Raw genomic sequence first — 17,293 nt, 5'->3', positions numbered from 1 at the left:
GATTGCTTTTGTGGCCCTTTGGAGTCACTCAAGTTCATGGAAACTCATTCGACATAGAGACAGCGGGAGATTCAGCAGAACTCACCAGTGTGCTCCTGTTTCTCACACAACTCACTGTCAGGGATGCATGTTAACAACACACAGCAGTTAATTATGATACATATTGAAGAGGAAGGGATGAAATTATGATGTCCGTCATAGGAGTGCCAGATATCCCGCAGTATGCTGGTCTTAAAATGTTGCACTAGTGTCAAAGTGATAGAGAATAGACAAAATAAAAGTTATCATGTTTAAAAGTTTCATCTTGTTGTATGCTTAGTTGGCCGAACATGTTGTACCTTACAAGGCCGAACACAGTGGAGCACGGAAAATTGTGTTTCACTTTGATGTGAACAGACCGAGCCTGTTAAACTGTCATCCTCGAGTAAGAGATCTAACCCAGGGAGTAGAATGGAGTATTTGGTACACTCCTGCACAAGAAGATATCATTCGTCAGGTTACAAATCTATCAGTTCATGGAAAGGCCACTCATTAAAATGTCTATGTTCTGTTAGTTTATGGATGTTGGTGTTTGTACTAGGGGACGACTTGGAGGGATGTCCACGGGATGGCCAGGGGTGTGGTATTCAAATAAGGAAAATTGTGTTTTACTAATGCATCACTTGAATTTGCATGTACTCTCCATAAAAAAACTTGGCAAGGGCTGTGGGGGTCAGGTGTAACTACGAGCAAATTTTAGTTTGCTGACAAAGCTTCTAGAATGGGGAGCGAAACGTCCGACACCTTCAAAGAAGTACAGATGACGGCTGAAGAAATCTTTTCAACGATGGACCACTCCTGTACGACTGAGAGCTTACACAGACGTACAATAACAGTCATTATTCTTGACTTCAAATTTGAAAAGTAGTTGTTTATTCATTTATTTTGCATCTGTATGTAAGAGGTGGAGGGGATTCAACATTCTAATGCAGGGGTCGGGAACCTTTTTGACTAAGAGAGCCAGAAAAGTAAAATATTTAGATATGTTTTTCAGTGAGACCACACACGCGCGGCCACTTTTCAACAAAATGTCAGAATGTATTATTTAAAATAACTTTGTGATAGTACTCACTGTTAACATGAATGGTTTTCCGTTCCACATGATTGGTAAAAATCCAGCCAAATGATCGGAATGAAAGTCAACTTGCCGGGTCCATACGCAAAGTTACTGCTAACTAGCCTGCACACGGCTCATAAGCTTCCACACTTGCTATATATATTGCAACATACTTCTTGCAGAAGTATATTGAGGCGAATGTTAACATGGGGCTTGTTAAAAAGTCACTGACGTTCGACTGTTTCATCGAAGGTATTGTTTCATTGCACATTAGAATCAGAACCTTTTCTCTAGACAAAGGCGAATCCTCCGGTGCATTCAAGCTGAAGTGTACTCGTCATTTTTTTTTTACTCATCGGGCTCATTTAAAGGCCATCCGGACAAGTTGTGTCCATAATCTGTAAAATGGCTTCGAATGACTTCTGCCGAGCGAATTTTACAAAGATTCCACCACATATAGCTATATTTTACGTTTTAAGACTCGCGCTGAATATTCCGGAAGTCTTGTTTTTGAGTTGGTGACGAGTCCGTACGTGACATCACTGAAGGAACGCCCCTGACCGAAAAAAAGGACACATTGTAGCAGTCCTTCCATCACGTCAATGCATTTTGCTGTGCTCGTTTGGTCTGAAAACGTCATGTTGCATCAAAAAGAGCCAGAAGAGGGCGACCAAGCTCCATATAAGGAATTTATCAGCCTGTGGAAACGGGCTGATTAATTCCTCACAGGAGCTCAGTCGCCATTTTCTGCCTCTTTTTTGGTGATTCATTTCCCCCCAATGTTGCCTCAAAATGCCACGGAATAAATTCTTTAATCGATTGCAAACATGTATGCTTTCCTCTTCCGAACTATTTGAATCATATTCATAACTGGATGTGTAACAAGAAAGCATATTCTCCGAATCTGAAGCCATTGTTTTAATTCTCCAGCAATGCAAGACGTCTTTGCGTGACGTCACGAACTGGGGGCGGGACTTTCTGAAAATGCCCAATTCGCAGCTTAATTTTTTGCAGATTTTGGACACTTTAAGTCATTTTTATTGGTGTTTTGCATTTGAATAAAAATATCATAATGCGTGTTTTGGGTATTTTAGATGCTATAAAACGTTTTTCTGACGTCAGTTTCTGTGTCCTTTAAAGGGGCATTTACATGTTTCAACATGACGGCCAGTATCAACCAATCAAAAATGCATTTTCCGCCAACTGCAGCCCCAATTTGTATTTAGAAATATGTATTTAGTTTTTATCGGCGAGCCATATGCAATCATCAAAAGAGCCACACATGGCTCGCGAGCCATAGGTTCCCGACCCCTGTTCTAATGGCTTCCCCAAATTCATAACGGCCCCCAAGAGGAAAACCATAACTACAATGCGGTAAAAAAATACATTTGAGACCCATGGCATATTGAATAAACAGAGACGCCAACACTGGCACTCACCTAGAGAACAGAACATACAGTAGTACTGTGCGTAGTGATAGAGGCTTTTATTCAAATGGCCGTGTCCTGGGGCACTGGGTTAGCACAAGAGCTGCTATTCTTAGCCAAGCAAAAAACTAAACACACGCACAAAACTTAGAGCACCGACTGGACTTTTGCACCCATCCTCATCTCTTCTCTTTCTCTCTCTTTGCTCTTCACCCCTCATCCCACTCTACCTCCTCTCTAAACCCACCCCCACCCTGGTGCATCCCTACTACCCCCGCCCATGCTTTCATCCCCGGTCGGTCTCAGTGAGGATTCAATGAAGCACACAAAGTGCAGAGGAGGCATAGACATTTGCCCCCCAGGTGGATGGACAGGCTCCAGTGCTATCGAGATGGGCTGGAGTCACCAAGGTTATTGGGACAAAATCAGTACTTCCCTCGTAGCCAGGCTTTTTTTTTTATTGTTTTGAAAGCACCTGTCACTTTGATTCTCTGACGGTTGGGGCATTATTGCATCAACGTTAATCTGTGCTGTAACAGCCTTTGACAGAAAAGAACCGAGGGATTTGGAGATGGAGTGAAAGAAAGAGCTATTATGTAATATTGCTTTTGCATGTGCATGTTTCGAAATTGTGTCCAACGGAGTAGCGTCTCCATGGCAACGCCACATCGCACTGTTCTCCCCGGGTTTTGCGCTTCCACTGTGGGCCACGATGACTTTTTCTATTTGAAACTTCTCTAGATCTATCTGTCAAGTTCAAGAACAAAAGAAGGAAGGAGAAGCTGGTGTGTTATATCAAAGAAGGGGAGATGATATAAAATTTGAAAAGTCAATGGAACATGACACACGTGGATATGGAGGATTTGATATTGCCTGTGAAACAGCAAATTTGTACACTAAAAAGTAGAGCTCAGCGGTTTTGAAAAATAATCGGATTGCAATGTTTTTTGTTCCAAACTCACTGTCATGATTGTATGGTAAACACATCTGTTTAAAATTGCATTCATGGTCTAGTTCAGGGGTGTCAAAGTCATTTTTTGCCGCGGGCCACATTGTAGTTATGGTTTCCTCTCGAGGGCCGTTATGAATTTGGGGAACCCATTAGAATGTTTGAAATCCCTTCAAATATTACATATAGAGCACACAGCAAATTAATGAATAACTCGTTTTCAAATCTGAAGTCAAGAATAATGACTTTTATTGTGGTTGACATCCAAAAATATGAAATTTTGGCTCAGATTTTAGCAATCATCATGGAATTTAACAAGTTTGATTTGCTTTCGCGGGCCGAAAAAAATGATGTGGCAGGCCGGATTTGGCCCGCCAATCAGCTATTTTATCATTGATTTATCATTTTATTTATGGTTTTATTGTTCTGTGTATTGTTCTTTTAATTGTAAAGTGTCCTTGAGTGTTCAGAAAGGCGCTTGTAAATTAAATGTATTATTATTATTATTATTAATTGGCTATCTCCAACTGCCCAAGCAACAATACCATCCGCAAAGGGGAATCTTGCGGTTTACCTCTTAGTTTGATGTATGGACCCCAGTCAGTCTATTTCTGCTCCTACACCGTCAATCACACACATCTACACAAACACACACACACACACACACACACACACACACACACACACACACACACACACACACACACACACACACACACACACACACACACACACACACACGCACACGCACAAAGTCATTTCGGAATCACTCACATGCTCACTCTCCCTTCAAATCGGCTCCAATGTACCCTCTAAATCCCTGAGGGCTTCCACTCTACTGTAAGAAATTACATTTAGACAAATAAAGACACAGGGCGTACAATTCTAGAGACAAAGAAGCTCTAGGAACAATTTGAAGACTTCCATTCACCTGAGGAGTCGCCTCAGGAGGAACAAGAGGGAAATGAATCCTGTACAATGAGAGGTGGCTAATTGTAATATTCCACAGCAATTTTGCATGGGTGGTTAAAGTCTGACAACCTCACACACAGAATGAATAGGAAGCAACTGGGAAGCATCTCCAAAGGAAACATGGAACTGCGGTGATGCATTCATTACGGCAAATGGAAACAGAGAGGATCATGAAGTATTCATCGTTACTCCTGTCACTCAAACGCAACAGTGAATTTCCTATCCTTTATTCATCGGAAAGAAAATATAATCCCATAACAAATAATCAAACAAGATTGACACGAGAAGTAAATGTGAAATAATGATGATCTCAACTCATCTCCATTTATTGTCAAGCTTCGATATACATTACGGTGAAACGTGGACCTGTTTAGATGTACATAAAGCTGTTATGCTCCTAAATGAGTGGCAACGGGTGGCTGCACAGGTCACTCGTACCTTCTGCCTACTAGTATAAGAGCAATTCATTCTTCTACTTTCAGTATTAGTCACGCTGAAGAAATACACACTATTTGAAGTAAATAAAGTGTTTGGGGACAGATTGGGTGAAATTGAATAATATGTCAGTACAGTGTTCGGAATTCATGGGCTTAAACAACCTGTTAAATTGAGCTTGAAGCCTCTTTGGGGTTATGACAGCTGGTTGCTGTAAAGCAACTTGACTCGAGTTCGCTGCCATTTGTGTCTGAAAAACAAGCTGAAAGGTCTAAACAAAAAATCAGAAGTACAATACAGTAAAGTATCGTTACATCGATATCGGATATATCGATAGTCCCGGTTATATCGATACTATTTCTATGCACGCACGGAGAAAATTACATGCAAACAGGGTCGGATATATCGATAGTCCCGGTTATATCGATATTTTTTCGGACTCCCTTGAATATCGATATAACGAGACTTTACTGTAGCTTGAATCCACCTCCCCCCTCACCAAAATAAATAAATAAATAAATAAACTAATAAATAAATACATACATCAATTAATACATTGAGAAAAATAAACAAACAAATAAATGAATGAATAAATAAATAAATGTCACAATACATAAACTAAATAAACAAAGACATAAATCAATAAATAAATAGATAAATGAACACATAAATAACTATAAATACATACATAAAACAATAAATACATAAATAAACAAATAAATAGATAGATAAATTAATGCATGAATGAATAAATAAAATAAATATGGAAGATAAAGCATCTTCAAAGATTGAAGTTCTGTTTGTGATGTAATGTAAGGAAAGAGATGGCCATTTCACTGTAAGATCAGAGCATTGTCATCAAATGGTGAGTATAGTTTTTGCTTTTTTGAATATTGCTGTGCCGATTACCATTTTGTGTTTGGGAGCCTTTTACTCAGCAAGTTGCTTGTTCTGTAGCCACAAAGGGACATAAGTCTTCTTGTGCCGGTCCCAAGCCCGGATAAATACAGAGGGTTGTGTCAGGAAGGGCATCCGACGTAAAAGCTTGGCCAAAACAAACATGCAGATCAAACCTCTCAAGATGGAGGACACTGATTTGCTGTGGCGACCCCTTGAAGGGAAAAGCCGAAAGGAAAAGAAGAGAAATAAATAAATAGAAAAATAAAATAAATAAAATAAACAGAGATAGATAAATAAACAAATATATCAATAAAAATAGATGAATAAGCCAATAAATCAATAAATAAATAGATACATGAATAAATAAATAAATAAATAAATCAATTAATGCAGAAAAACCAAATAAATAAATAAATGGACAAGCGGAGTCACGCAAGTGTTTTATATTTGGCCTTACTTTGAACTTGTGATATGAAAACATCACACAACAGAAATTACATCGCAAGTGCGAAATTGGTTTTTGCACAGACGAATGAAACCATATGTGCCTTCAGGCTACGTGATAATAATGAATTGGATGAAAGTAACATGCTTCAGGTAACGCAGTGCCTACGCAAAACAACCCGTTGAAGGTTGCGGGGACATGTTCCCGATTAGATATGAGACAAAAGGCAGACGAGACAAATAGTAATACAGACACTCACTCAAGTTGATATTATCAGTGAATAGAAATTGAATCAACGCCTTTTCTACTTGCGCTCGTCATGCAAAATACCCAAAGATAGAAAACTCCACCAATACACACAATTAGACGCAGAACTCAAATCTGACTTCATCCACTACCCAAGTGAAGATAAGAGGATACAATGAGGAATAAAAAAAATAATGGAAGAAAAGTTATGTTCAATAAATTCATCAAAATCTGATTTGATGAAAAAGACTTAAAGGACAACCGATGTCACTTTTTTGTTTTTTAACTGACATCAGAAAAACGTTTTATAGCATCTAAAATACCCAAAACACGCAGTATGATATTTTTAGTCAAATGCAAAACACCAATAAATATGGCTTAAAGTGTCCAAAATCTGCAAAAAATTGAGCTGCGAATTGGGCATTTTCAGAAAGTCCCGCCCCCAGTTCGTGACGTCACGCCAAGACGTCTTGCATTGCTGGAGAATCAAAACAATGGCTTCAGAGTCGGAGAATATGCTTTCTTGTTACACCTCCAGTTATGAATATGATTCAAATAGTTCTGAAGAGGAAAGGATACATATTTGCAATCAATTAAAGAATTTATTCCGTGCCATTTTGAGCCAGCATTGGGGGGAAATGTCTCACCCAAAAAAGAGGCAGAAAATGGCCACCGACCTCCTATGAAGAATGAATCAACCCGTTGCCACAGGCTGATAAATTCCTTACATGGAGCTTGGACCCCCTCTTCTGGCCCTTTCTGGTGCAACACAAGGTTTTAAGACCAAACAAGCATTGACGTGATGGAAGGACTGCTACAATGTGTCCTTTTTTTCGGTCAGGGGCATTCCTTCAGTGACGTCACGTACAGACTCGTCACCAACTCAAAAACAAGACTTAATATTCAGCACAAGTCTTAAAACGTAAAATATAGCTATATGTGGTGGAATCTTTGTAAAATACGCTCAGAATCAGAATCAGAATCATCTTTATTGCCAAGTGTGTAGAACACACAAGGAATTTGTTTCCGGTAGAACACGCTGCACTAGTATCATCGTCAAAAAAACTGCTAAGTGGCACTATACAGTTCCATTTTGGCTACTATTGAAAGAGTTCAAAGAGTTCAAAGAGTTAATGGCTTGGGGGAAGAAGCTGTTTAAATGTAGAAGTAGACAGTATAAGTCATTTGAAGCCATTTTACAAATTATGGACACGACTTGTCCGGAGACGTCGGTTGTCCTTTAATTACATATAGTGGGAAGAAAAATGCACCAAAACATTGCTTAATACGATAACCAAGATTTAAAACTTTCAACATTCAAAATCAAAGAATTGTCGTGCAGCTGATTCGTCCTCTCGTGAATTGCTATCCGCTAAATTCAAGCTCTTCCTGACGATGACTACATTCTTCTCATCTTCCCAGCATTGCGCCCGTGTCTGCCATTAGTGAGTTAATACCAGCTGGAGAAACAATACAAGTCATTTGTAAAAAGGTTGAGGCTCATCCCACTCCCAACTTGCCCTTCTCGTAGTCATTACCCGCCGTTCTTGCCTCGACCCCCGCTGATCTCCCCCTGAGCCAACAATGTTTTCTTTTAATACGTAAACGTGCACAACATGCTGCAGCAATATAAAGAACAAAACAAACTGAAGATGCAAAAAATAAATAAATACAACTGTGACATAAATGTCTACAGTTTATCATGCTGCAACAATATAAGGAACAAAACCAAACAAGGATGAATATGAATATATATATATATATATATATATATATATACACACACACTGTGTATACTGTGTGTGTATATATATATAGCATATATATACACACACACACACACACACACACACACACACACACACACACACACACACACATATATATATACAGTAAAGTCTCGTTATATCGATATCGGATATATCGATAGTCCCGGTTATATCGATACTATTTCTATGCACGCACGGAGAAAATTACATGCAAACAGGGTCGGATATATCGATAGTCCCGGTTATATCGATATTTTTTCGGACTCCCTTGAATATTGATATAACGAGACTTTACTGTATATATTTTAAACAATAATAATATTAATATTATTAATAATAATAGCAATAATAATAACAATAATAATAATTCATTTATAAGCCCCTTTCAAAACTCTCAAGGACACTTTACAGTCACAGGATATTCTTTTCTGCGGGTGAGCGGCGGCAGCCACCCAGAAGTAGCAAAGTAAAAAAAAATACACATTATTTATATATGTATATATAAATAATGTGAAAAATACATATGCATAAAAATACATAAACATATGCACATATGCCTCAGCAATATACGGTACAAAACCAACCGACCGACCAACCAAGGAGGGGAAAAAATCATGACGTGCCCCTCAAAAAAGAGGCAAAGGTGTTTTTTTGCTTGCTGAGCTTCACATGAGAACATAATTGCAATAATAATTGTCTGGGGTTTGAAACCATTTTCTCCATGTTTGTGTATCGCATTCAGGAGCATTGAAGACAACTTACAAAGCATAAAAATGTCACATAGTGATTTTCCGCTTTTGGTGTAACAGCAGAAGTGTCTGAATAAACCGTAAATCTTCTTTACTGTGTTTGTTTTGCCTTTGTGTAGAATTATTTGCTCAGCACAGACGCTTGACAATCTTAATAGTTGACACTGCAATATACGACATGAAGACCGCCGGGTGGGCCACCTTTTCATCCGTGCGGCCACCATTGATGTGAGCAGTAACAATATCAGCACTGTGCACTACAGAGGCTCGTTCCCCTTCAGCTTTTTATCACCTACCGCGTGGGTGTCTGTCTCTGAAAATTGCACCCGCAACTGTTCATGAAATTGCATTCTGGATGACTGCCGAGCTGTTTTTGTCCATCGAGTTCCACAATATAACAACATCTGCCACAAGATATACGGTCGGTAGCAGCGGTTGAATCCGATTTATATATATTGTCAGACAGAAACACGACAGTACTCTGGTATGGATATTGCATTTCCAAATATTTCTCGCATTCGTATCGCCTAATAGTATCCTTTAACTCACTTCACTGCGAGCCAATGTGATAATGTGTCCACTCCAGTGACAGGGTTTTTGTCATTTTCATTCAAATTGCAGGACCCACAGAATATTGAGTTTTAGGACTACATAAATATTCAATGCAGCGTAAGAAACCTCAGGCCCAGGGGTGTCAAACTCATTTTTTGCCGCGGGCCACATTGTAGTTACGGTTTCCGCTCGAGGGCCGTTAGGAATTTGGGGAAGCCATTAGAATGTTTCATCTGCTCTACATATTACATACAGGACGCACAACAAATTAATGAATAACTACTTTCCAAATCTGAAGTCACGAATAATGACTGTTATTGTGGATGAGAAGGTTTCTTCAGCCGTCATCTGTACAAAAGTGAAGGTTTCGGACGTTTCGCCTCCTATCCAAGAGGCTTCGTCAGCGAACTAAAGTCTGACTGGTCGTATCGGCCCCATTTACGTCCGAAACCTTCACTTTTGTACAGATGACGGCTGAAGAAACCTTCTCATCGATGGACCACTCCTGTACGACTGAGAGCTTACACAGACGGACTGTTATTGTGGTTTACATACGACAATTTGAAATTTTGGTTTGGACTTGAGCAAGCATCTTGGCACTTGACATGCTTGAGTTGCTTTGGTGGGCCGAATAAAACGATGTGGCGGGCCGGATTTAGCCCCCGGGCCTTGACTTTGACACCTGTACCTTAGACTAGCGTCAATTTACATGATGCTTGCTAAAATCTGTCTCAAAACTGGACCCACGCAGATGATTGAAGACTGGGTTGCCATGTTGACCATATTACGCCTTTTTTCACAGTTATGGTCCGATCATGAGATATATATTTTTAACATCAGATTTTCCAAGTATAATTTTATTAATGGCTTTTGGTAATTTTTTTATTATACACATATTTTAAATATCAAAAATTACACTCTCAAGCTGTGTCTGTCAACTCTATTAATAACTCATTCACTGCCATATGATGTGAAAAAAAATTGTCCACTCGAGTGCCAGGGTTTTTGTCATTTTCACTCAAATTGCAGGACCTACAGAATATTGAGTTTTAGGACTACATATACATTTAATTCAGTGTAAAAAAAAAACATACACTCTCTGCTATTATCAGGGAAAAAAAGAGTTAATTCCTAAGTTAGATGGGTCTGGAGTTATCTGAGGTTGAAATGGGGGGTGGCTATGCAGAATACAATAAATTACATACATATTGATTTATATAGTGCTTTAACAACAGCTGAAGCTGTAAAAAAGCGCTAACATGGACAAAGGGCAAATGCTGCCCCCCTTTTTGAAGGGAAAAACATTGCCAGAGGTCTGACCAGTGCTTGATCAGCACCCCCCGTAAGAAAACCAGAAAAAAACCCCGCTTTTCAATTCCGGAATAAATTCAGGAATGGCAGTGAATGAGTTAAAATCTCTATAGTCACCAAGAACAGCACGCGTTCGGAAGGAGAATCAAATCCTTCTGAGTTTGGGATTCTGAGGTGGATTTAAAAAAAATTTAGTCAAGATGCAACCAATATCCTCCGATGAACTTCACGATCAATAATCAAAGCACTTCAGTACGTTTGCTAAGCCTAATATACCCACAAATAACATATTGGTGTTGGATGATGCAGTCCCACCGTCGCTGTGGAAACCATTCAGACACACAGTGAATGCACTCCAAACGATTTGAAGGGTTTGTATCTTTGTACGGTGTCGAAAGAAGAAGGCAGCAGTATTGTGGTTCACTGTGGGGGTGTGATACACTGCAGGTTATCTCACTGCTTCACTTTGATGCACACACACACACACAAAAAAACAAATAAAAGATACTGCACATGGAGCCAATCTCTTAAAGTTGACTATCGTCGATAGCTGAACAAAAACATGATCGTAATGAGTTGGTTTATCGCTCCTGAGTGCATGAGTATGCATGTGGAATGTGTGTGTCGGAAACACAGGCTTGCGGCTTTGGGCAGATTGAAAATAACCCTAATTAAGCATCACAGCTGTAGTGCGAGAGTTAGACAGGCCAGAGGGAGAAAGACAAGCGAAAGATAGCAGAAACACAAAAAATGCAGTGCAACATTATAAGGTGCATCCAAAAGTGCCCACAAACACACACAAAAATTTAAAGGACAACTGACACCATTTTTTTGTTTCCTAACTGACATCAGAAAGACGTTTTATAGCATCTAAAATACCCAAAACATGCAGGCTGATATTTTTAGTCAAATGCAAAACACCAATAAAAATGACTTAACATGTCCCAAAACTACTTCAAAATGACCTCAGAGATGGCGCGTTTCAGAAGGTCCCGCCCCCTTGTTCGTGACGTCACGCAAGACGGCTTGCCTTGCTCGAGAATCAAAACAATGGCTTCAGATTTGGAGAAGATGCTTTCTTGTTACTCCTCCAGTTATGAATATGATTCAAATAAAGGAAGGCGGAAGTAGTCGCCGAAACATGTCAGCTATTAGAACACTTACACTGTCTGTAAGTAAAGAATCTGCTTAATACTATGATTCAAATAGTTCTGAAGAGGAAAGAATAAATGTTTGCAATCGATTAAAGAAGTCCTTCCGCATCAATTCGAACCGCCAGGACTGCAATGTAGCGTCCCAGAAAATGCACAAGATGACGCTCAAGCTCCGTTGGAAATGGGCTGATTTGTCTGCTGGGAATTTGTGTCAACTAGTATCAAATAGTAGTCTTGGTGCTACACACGATTCACCATCGCATTATTTATGTGTTTTTCCTTCTAATTTCGCCATCAACATGAAGTTTTCAGACCAAACAAAGTACCCAAAATGCATTGTGTGTCACTTTCTCTGTCAGGGGCGTTCCTTCAGTGACGTCACGTCAGGAATTGTCACCAACTCGAAAACAAGACTTCCTGAATATTCAGCGCGAGTCTTAAAACGTGAACTATAGCTATATGCAGTGTAATCTTTGTAAAATACGCTCAGTAGAAGTCATTTGAAGTGATTTCACAAATTATGGACACAACTTGTCTGAAGGTGTCGGTTGTCCTTTAAGTCCTTTTGCCAGCAACTGGTCCCGCCTCCCCAACCGACTTGCACCATTGGACTGAGTCGTCTGCGGCAGCACACCAACGACCGGGCAAGATTTGGTCAGCGACTGACTTAACGGGCAACATTACCAGAGTATAAGGCGCACCATCAATGAATGAAAAAAAGTTATCAAAAAATAATTTGTAAATATATTAAAGTTTTCCAAATATAAGGGACACCACATTATAAGGCGCTGCAGTTGAGACTGGGGTTATGCACTACATCTTCTACAGGGGGAAATGGAGTCCTGTTGTGGCTCAATATGACTTCACATATAAGGCGCACCTGCACATAAAAGGCGCAGGGTGATCTTTTGAAGAAAATGAAGGCTTTTGGGTGCGCCTTATAAACCGGAAAATACGGTCTGTCAGGCTACTACATTTTTTTCCCCAGTCGAGGATCTGATGAGTGGAATGATTTCGACATGGATATAATCACTTGAGTGTCTTCAACAATGCGGATAAAAACGGATGGCGGGTACGCGCCGGACACAACAACGAAGAGGCGGCATCCTACAGTGTACTACAACACCATAAAGTAATCGCCTATGAGCAATTTTAATCATTTGTACGACACACAAATCTTTCCACAAAGTATCCCGCAATTCCAAGTTAATGAACCACAGTGGCCACATAATAAGAACGGGTTGCTGTAACATAGCACACTTGGGTTAAAAGTTATGGTTATATTTGTTGTTCGAGAATGAAACAAACAACGAACCATGTTTATCGCGGGTGGTACATTCGAGACGAGCTTTTCAATCTTGAAAGACATATTTGAACAGACTCCGAAATGATTCACGATGTGGTATTATTTCCGCGAAAGGTACACAGGTTCCCTCTCGTGGTTCAGGAAAGAGTCAATGACAAATTAAAATTTATTTTTATTTTTTGCTTGATTTTTAAATGAAGTGGATTTGCCTTGAACTAATTGTTTTTCCATAAGGTTTTCAGGGTACATATATATTACCTGTCTACATGTGTTGCTCCAGCATTTGTGTTCACCTATCCATCTATCTCTAGATATATACATGTGCGTGTATGTGTCTATATATATAACCAGTACGGTATATATATATACAGTAAAGTCTCGTTATATCGATATCGGATATATCGATAGTCCCGGTTATATCGATACTATTTCTATGCACGTCTCGTTATATGCAAACATCGGATATATCGATAGTCCCGGTTATATCGATACTATTTCTATGCATGCACGGAGAAAATTACATGCAAACAGGGTCGGATATATCGATAGTCCCGGTTATATCGATATTTTTTCGGACTCCCTTGAATATCGATATAACGAGACTTTACTGTATATATATATATATATATATATATATAGGTATTATGGATGTCACTATTTCACATTTTTAGAATTGATGATCAATAATCATCTAGCAATTACTCCATAGATTAATGCATTGTGTATTACGAAACCATTTTCTCCAATTACTCTTTCTTAACCATTAACCGTTGTTTATTTGACGTGAATAAAAAATATATATCAAGAGAGGGAGACGCTGTTGTGCTCACCAAGCCTTTTTGAAATTGATGCATTTGATTATTGAATGCTGTTGATTAAATGGATCATTGATTCGTTGTTCATGGAACACAGCACTTTAAACTGTTTACATTTCACTTTGACTTTGCAAGAGATGCTGACAGTCCCATCAGTCTTACTTTAACCGGGTCAAGTTTGGACGATGGAAAAGCACCTGTTGCCGAATTGGTCTCCCACTGTGTGCTTTGAGGAAACAAGTGGTGACAACGAGGCTCACTTTTCACCTTCAGCAGTACAAGAATAAACCCATTCAAAGCCCACATGGGGGAGCCCACTTGTATCTTTTTACTGCAGCACATGGAGAGGAAAGTCAATGCATTCATTGCGCAACAAATTCCTTCCTTGGAGGAGGATCACCTGCAGGCAGGAGGCACTGACACTGCAGAGAAGTTTCAACTACGTTGTTGCTGAAGCTGCAGCAAGTCGCCCTGTTTGTTTTTTAAATGCAATTCTAAACTGGCAGAATAATGCGAAGCTTTTTAACAACCAGCCAAAGCATTATGGCTATGTTACCAAATGTTACATAACGAGTGCTCTTTTGAATATTTTAAATTAGACAAGATTGGGGAACGTTTTTACTTCTATAAGGCTAACAAAATGTCACAAAGCTTTACTATTTCAGTGCTGAAAACATAATACTCGCAAAGGGAGCCTTTGCAACTATTTTCACAGTAAGTCTCAATATTAGATACATTGGGAACAACACTCAGTATATTATATTTTGCTTACATACAAGTCAAACTATAAGAAACAGCTTCAAGCACAACAAAATTACTGATACTGTGAGTTATTTGAAGTACGGGAGACAAAATCGCAAGGAAACAGCTGATATTTCATTATTAGGCTGGAAAAAAAGCTTTCACTAGGGCGCAGTAGTGCAGTTCTATACCACCATTATAAATTTAAAACATAATTAGCCTATGTATGGGATATACAATTATACTGCATTTAACGATCGCTTGAATTGTTTTGGCGGCATTTTATAGTATAAAGTGTGTGTTACCAAGAATTCCAGTTCATTTAGTTTTAAAGGGGCAGTTTACACTTGTGGTGACTGAAAATTAGCATATAATCCACATTTTGACAGCATTTGAGTTGAACATCGCAGTTTGCTTCTGTTCTAAATAAAAATGTGTTTTGGGTGGTGTCGTGACAGCATCTGCCTACCTGTTTCTCAAGGGCTTCCTTCCCCGTGGTGGACATTTTGGGTGCGGGTGCGCGCTCGCAGGTGCAGCCTTCCAACAGGTAAATCCCGGCGGGGCGTGCGCTCTGCTCATTGTCGAAGTAGAAGAGGACATTTTGATAAAGGGCGAAGAATTTATCATGCCAGCGACTGTTCTCGGCGGTCTTCTTGCTCAGGAAGCCGCGCTTGGTGCCTTCTTTACGCGCCACGGCCGACAAGAAGAGCGCGTGGCCCTCGTTGTAACGCACGCTCTTCTGCATCGTAAGAGCCGCTCGCTTGTTGTTTTTATTTTCTTTTTCTTCGATTCAACGCGTGGCCATCTCCGTGGGAAAACTTTCCTTGCCTGGGTGAGGAGGGTGTGGGCTCAAGGGCGTCGAGCCGTGCGTCAAAGTTACCCTGCTGGCGCAAGCACAGCGTCCGGGGAGCTCCTCACGCCCGTAGACGCCGAAGGGGAATCCATGGCGCTGCTTCACAACTTGGGCGATGACATGGAGAAGCCTCAAGTTAGACGAAGGCGGAACGACATAGAAGAGATAAGCTGTAATCGGCTTTTGACTCGAGTCAATTGTCTGCACACACGTAACTACGAGACCGAGCCCCGCCCCCCCTGCGTCCCCGTGTGGCCGACTCTCTCTCCGAGGGGAGTTCTAGGCGGAGTTAATTTAGGTGCTGTGCGATTGGCAGGCCTTAAACCAAACATATTTTCTTCCAATTCCACATTTACTAGTGGTGGAAATATTCAAATTACAGTGTTACCTGAGCTTGCGAACTTATTGGTTCACAGAAAGTGTGTTTAAGGCGAAAAGTGTGTATTCCAAACATTAATTTCCCATAGGAAACCATTACAAATGAGAATAATCCGTTTCCAGGTCTCCATAAAACATATTTTGATTTTCTACTAAATAAGCCTTAAAACTACACAAAATATACATTATTTTATGTATAATAAATGTGCTATTGTATTGTAATTAAAGAAATAAACTGTACAGTATAATAAAGTTCTTTTATTTACCTTTGTGATGGTCATTGATGTACTATAGTTGCCTCTTGATGATATCCGAGCGAAGTTGCCGTGCTTTCTCGGCGATAATACCCTCACACACTGTCCCCTACTATCTGATTTTTGTTAATCCAAATCAACACAAGTTTTTCAACCTCTTCTATTGCCTGAGACCGTTGCTTAGACAACATTAGCAACGGTCGACTTAGCATACTGGTACTGGGACGCTAAGTCACACAAACGCACACCTCGTTCGTGTTTTTGGATGATCTCTTCTTCTGCTCGACCGTAATTTTCTTTTGTGTCCTCTTTGGCTTAACACTAGCCTTTGGTGGGGTCTTTTTCGGTCCCAAAAAAGTGCCGCCTGTGGTCAATTTTCAACCAGCCCGCAGGCTGCGTCATGAAATAGATAATGACAGGCCCGCATGTAGAATTCATACATTGGGCAGTAGCACTGTTACTTGCGTGTGCTAAATGCTGCCATCTAGCGACTCAATTAGGAACAGCAAATTAGTATAGGTGTCATTAACTGAATTAGCCCCTCAATTTTCAAAAATGGCGACAATCAACCAGTGCTGGGCCATCAGGGCCTGCAAGGCCTTCTCTGCTGGCCAAAAAATATCTGAATCACAGACCACTAAATTTGTAACCGCAGCTCTAAATATGCTTACCTTTCCATAGACACCAAATGAAAAATGGAGGGTAAAAGTTATGAGCACAATTTAAGTGTCATGTTAATTATCGAATTAGAGGAATGGCTCAAACATTTTTATTCCATTTGTATTTTTATATATATATATATATAAAACTTGTGAAACAAGTCGCTCGTATCTCTTGCTTATTGTCCCGTCCGTCCATGATTGAGCCATCAAAAGTTAATAACCTTTCCCACACATTTTGTTCTTTCAGTTACAAGCTGTCGAAAGATGCCGCCACAACTG

General features: G+C 39.8%; 1 protein-coding gene across 2 annotated transcripts in view; it reads right to left on the bottom strand.

Annotated features, from left to right (window-relative positions):
• Window positions 1-15,949, bottom strand: part of rasgrf2b (Ras protein-specific guanine nucleotide-releasing factor 2b) — a 52,592-nt gene extending 36,643 nt beyond the window's left edge. Inside the window, exon 1 of one of the 2 annotated variants that reach the window (XM_088993924.1) lies at window positions 15,337-15,949. In XM_088993924.1, the coding sequence (XP_088850050.1) occupies window positions 15,337-15,612 (276 nt within the window). In that variant the 5' untranslated portion in view covers window positions 15,613-15,949. The remainder of the gene's footprint in view (window positions 1-15,336) is intronic. The other variant, XM_088993925.1, reaches the window with a different exon arrangement.
• Window positions 15,950-17,293: the final 1,344 nt, after the last annotated feature.

Source organism: Hippocampus bargibanti, linkage group LG04, assembly GCF_051943395.1.
Source record: "Hippocampus bargibanti isolate YZ-2025 linkage group LG04, ASM5194339v1, whole genome shotgun sequence".
In the NCBI taxonomy this organism is placed as follows: domain Eukaryota; kingdom Metazoa; phylum Chordata; class Actinopteri; order Syngnathiformes; family Syngnathidae; genus Hippocampus; species Hippocampus bargibanti.
The sequence above is the reverse complement of the archived record's forward strand: the minus strand, read 5'-3'. Positions and strand labels throughout refer to the sequence as shown.